A 4,428-nucleotide genomic window follows, 5' to 3' on the forward strand; every position below is an offset into this window, starting at 1 on the left:
TCCCAGTGAAATCTTTGTTCTCCTGCATTGATACCAAGGGCCATTCAGCATCTCCTCCCCCTCCTGAGTGCCACCAGCAGCACTGCTGGGCTCCCACCGAGGATGAGCAGCAGAAAGAAACCACACAGAAGATGGGAAATTTCTTCTAGCAAACCCAGAGCTCAGAAGAACTCTCTAACCAGGGACCTCCTCAAGGCTTGGTCACAGAGCAGCAGGGTTTGGGTAAATTGCCTCCACAACATGAGCAACGTTTGAGGAGGAGCACTGGCTTTTGCAGCTTACTGTGGGAGAGGCTTTCTGCTAATGGTGCTTTTGTTGGGAACGCAGAATTGAACTGAACAGCCTCCACAGGAACTCTGCACAGCCTGGGGCTCGGTTGCTGGGGCAGCGGAGGTGAGGATGGGCCCCTCTGCACCCACCCTGCTCAGTGTGATGTCACAGCACGGGGCCAGCAGTTCTATGAGGGCAGGGACCATGGGGTGGTGAGCGAGCGGAGCAGCTGTGCCACATCTGGCTGGTATGTGCCTTCTGGTGCTGCGGAGAGGGGCGGTCTCTCTCCGTGCCACTGCTCCCTCCCAGCTGTCACCATAGCAGGAGGAACCGCCCTCGTTTTGGCTGGCAGCCGTTGCCCCCTCCCGGCGCTCCCCACCTCCCAGCAGCTCTGCTACTCAACAGATCGAATCACAGCCCTGGTTGCAGAGCCACCATCATGTCAGAGCACAAAGGGGCGGCAGGCGCAGGTCGGCCCGTCGTCACCACGGATCCTGCAGACGTCATCAGTGTGGTGGTGAAGACCCCGAAGCAGAAGGAGCGCTTTGAGGTTGCTCAGGGCAGCACCATCCAGCAGTTCAAGGAAGACATCGCCGCACGTTTCCAAACTCCCCCTGATCTGCTGGTGCTGATATTTGCTGGGAAGATCCTCAAAGACCGCGACACCCTGAGCCAGCACCGAGTTCACAACGGAGCCAACATCCACCTCGTCATCAGATCCCCAACCAAGCAGGACGACCTGGCAGACCAAGGAGCTGCAGCTGCTCTCGCGCAGCCTCCCAGCCACAGCGGTCCCAGTTTGTCCCTGGATTGCTCATCTGATCTGCAGAGCCTGGTCTTGATCCCTCAGAACGTGCCGGGGCTGTTGAATTCCAGCCAGGAAATAGTAGCCCAGACCACAGAAGACCTCTTGTTGAGGATGATCAACTCGGAGCTGGACATGAACGCCATCAACAGCAACATGCTTCTGCTGGGCTTCCTCCTGGGGGTGACGGGCACCAACATCCTAGGGTTGGATTCAGCAGATGTGTCGGAGGTGGTGAGCAGCATCCAAAGCCCCGCGGTGTCCATAGACAGCTTGCTGAGAGAGGTGGCACAGAGCTCCTTCGAGCAGAGCGTCCTCTCCAGTCCCAACCTGCTCAGTGATATCATCGCATCCAACCCCCAGATGCAGCATCTGGCTGAGCAAAACCCCGAGATCAGCCACGTGCTCACCAGCTCAGACATCCAGGACATCCTGGAGGCGTGCAGCAGCCCGGCTGCGATGCAGGAAATGATAAGGAACCACGACCTGGCCATGAACAACCTTGAAAGCATCCCCGGGGGGTACAGCATTCTGGAGCAGCTGTACAGAGAAATCGAGGAGCCCATCCTGGATGCGGTGCAGACCCAGATGCAGGACGACGTGTTTGCTGGTCTGGACAGTAACCCAGCCCCAGGAGGGGCCAGGCTGCCCGCCCGCACCGAGAACCGCCGGCCGCTGCCCAACCCCTGGGATCCACAGCCCAGCAGAGGCAGCAGTTGTGACTCGGAATGGGACGAGCGCTTGGCCTGCAGCGGTGATGGCCTTATTGAGGTGAACCTGGGGCCTGCAGCGAATGCGGAGGAGCCCAGCCGCAGAGCGGTGCAGAGCATGGTGCAGCAGCTGGCAGAGAACTTGGAGCTCATGCGCGACCTGGAAAGCGCGATAACGAACCCCAGCAGCCTGGTGCAAATGCTGCTTAACGGTGATCACACAGCGAGTGATGGGAACTCCCCAAATGGCAACCAAAGCGCAGAGCAGCTGCCGTTGGAAATGGAGAACGCGGGGATCTCTTCGCTGCTGAGGAACCCCCGGGCGCTGCAGGCGCTGCTGCAGGTCCAGCTGGGGCTCAACACCCTCCGTGCAGAGGTGCCAGAGCTCATCCTCGGCCTGGGCGAGGAGCCTGCGGAGCTGGAGGGCACGGAAAGCTCATCACAAAGCAGCGGGGTGGAGGATGTGAGCCTGGCGTCAGAGCAGAGTGAGGAAGAAGAGCAGGCAGTGATGGATGAGTGGCAGCCATAGGCATCTCCGTGCCGAGGGCTTCCAGGACCTGCATTCTGTGTCTGACACAGGGGGAAAGAGCAGCACAGTGTCTGAGGTGCTGGCCAAAGAACCTCCATTTGATGAGGTGCAGCAGCTGGGTCACCCCAGCGATGAAACGTGTTTGTTGGCCGTGTTTCGGTCCCATCACACATTAAAAGCAGCAAGGCACATACTACATTGTGTGCTGTAGCATTCTTGCGCCCATGATAATTAATTCCCCCTTAGCTGCAAGGATTTCCTGCATTCAGAACAGATAGCAATGAGGACTGTTCTGAAATGGGGAAGGCCCTCCCTGAATGTGGTCTCAATTTGCACACAGAATCCAGATGTGTCCACAGGTGAAAACATGGCAGCAAAGCCACCAGAGAAGGAAAAAGAAGGTTAGGAACTGAGGTCTGGAGATGCTGTGGACAGGATGGTGAAGGGGTTTGGCTCCCATTTGGACTCCAAGACTGCAGGAGCTCATCTGGCACTTGGACGTTTTTATCCCCAGTGCATTCACAGTTGGGTTTAACCACCCGTTGTTGCACAGGTTTCTGTAATTTCCCCTTTGCTGTGGGTGAGGCTGTGGATGGAGGAATGCCACAGTGCTTTTCACAGCCTTTGTAACACAAACCATGATAAATGATGGAATGTTTATGGCTTCATGGTTTAGTGACGCAGTGGCCTCAGGCAGAGGAGCAGCCATTGCTGTGCCCTCCCACATCTGCTTCCCTTCTCCCAGCCGCAGGGATCAGCTCAGACCCCTCCTGTGCCCCCTCCCAACTTTGCCCATTCCCATCACACCCCCCCCTCCTGCTCCTGCCCTTTCCTTCTGGCACAAATGCTCTGAGCCTCCTTCCTCCCACTCCTTTCTTCTGCAAATGTTTTCTCTCCCGGCATCCTCCTCTCACAGCACATCCCACGGGAGGTTTCTATCCATTTCTCCCACCTCCTCTTCCTCTCTGTGGTTCTGAAGCCCTTTGAATGGACAAATTCACCCTTCCTCTGTTTTGTCCCTCCTCACAATTTTGTGTGTCTGCTTCCTCTCTTTCCGGAGGCATCAGGAGGGTTGGTGCAGGGTGATGTGCTGGGTGCCTGTCAGGCTGAGGCTGAATGCATGTCTCTTGGCAGCAGACCCCATTCCCCACGTCAGCAGCTGTGATAAGGCCAGCTCCCCTCAGCAGCGTCCCTGGCAGGAACTGATGAGCTGTCCTCCACCTACTGTTGGCTTTGGGCCTTCCCTCTCAACACCAGCCTCAGACACAGGGATGTGGTCCATCCAGGCCTGGTGGCTGTTGGCTCGCTGGGGTCTTCATGCAGAAGCCGTGGCCACAGAATCACTGAACAGAACCATATAATCAACCATTTGAATTGGAAGGGACCTCGAAAGGCCATCTGGTCCTACTCCCCTGCAATGTGCAGGGACACCCACACCCATTTAGGACAAGGGGGAATGGTCTAAAACTGAGACAGAGGAGGTTTAGGTTGGATGTGAGGAGGAAGTTTTTGAGCCAGAGGGTGGTGAGGCACTGGCACAGGTTGCCCAAGGAGGCTGTGGATGCCCCATCCATCCCTGCAGGCATTCAAGGCCAGGCTGGATGTGGCTCTGGGCAGCCTGGGCTGCTGGTTGGCGACCTGCACACAGCAGGGCTTGAAGCTGGATGAGCGCTGTGCTCCTTTGCAACCCAGGCCATCCTAGGATTCTATAATCTGCTCAGAGCTCTGTCCCTTCACCTTGGTGTCTCCAGGGATGGGGCACCACTTCTGGTCCTGGGAGTGTGATGATGTGCAGAAAGCAGCCATGGGGGGGGGCTCCAGGGGAATCACTGAGGGCAGCAGCATCCCATCCCCTTTCAAGGACAGCTTTGCAGCTCTCCCCCCTCCTCCCGGCGGCCTCATCCCACCAGGACTCTCTCTCATGACCTTCTCCACATTGCTTTATTGTGATCATCACCGGGAACATCATGCGTCCACGCAAACAGCGGACTGCTAAACAAGCATTAAGTCCTCTACAAAAGCATCTGTGCCCGCTCTCTACTTCTGGTTTCCTGCTCGGCCCTTCGGATGAGCTGAAGCAGCCCCTCCCGTGGGATCCCCGCGGCACAGGGGGG

At 57.3% G+C, this 4,428-nt stretch overlaps 1 protein-coding gene across 1 annotated transcript; it reads left to right on the forward strand.

Annotated features, from left to right (window-relative positions):
* Nucleotides 1-709: 709 nt before the first annotated feature.
* Nucleotides 710-2,314, forward strand: LOC306954120 (ubiquilin-2-like; the record flags this gene model as incomplete). Its single annotated transcript, XM_079545179.1, has 1 exon — nt 710-2,314. One exon carries the CDS (start codon nt 710-712, stop codon nt 2,312-2,314), a length of 1,605 nt encoding a protein of 534 aa, XP_079401305.1.
* Nucleotides 2,315-4,428: the final 2,114 nt, after the last annotated feature.

This window comes from Tetrao urogallus (assembly GCF_951394365.1).
Source record: "Tetrao urogallus genome assembly, chromosome: 1".
Lineage (NCBI taxonomy): Eukaryota > Metazoa > Chordata > Aves > Galliformes > Phasianidae > Tetrao > Tetrao urogallus.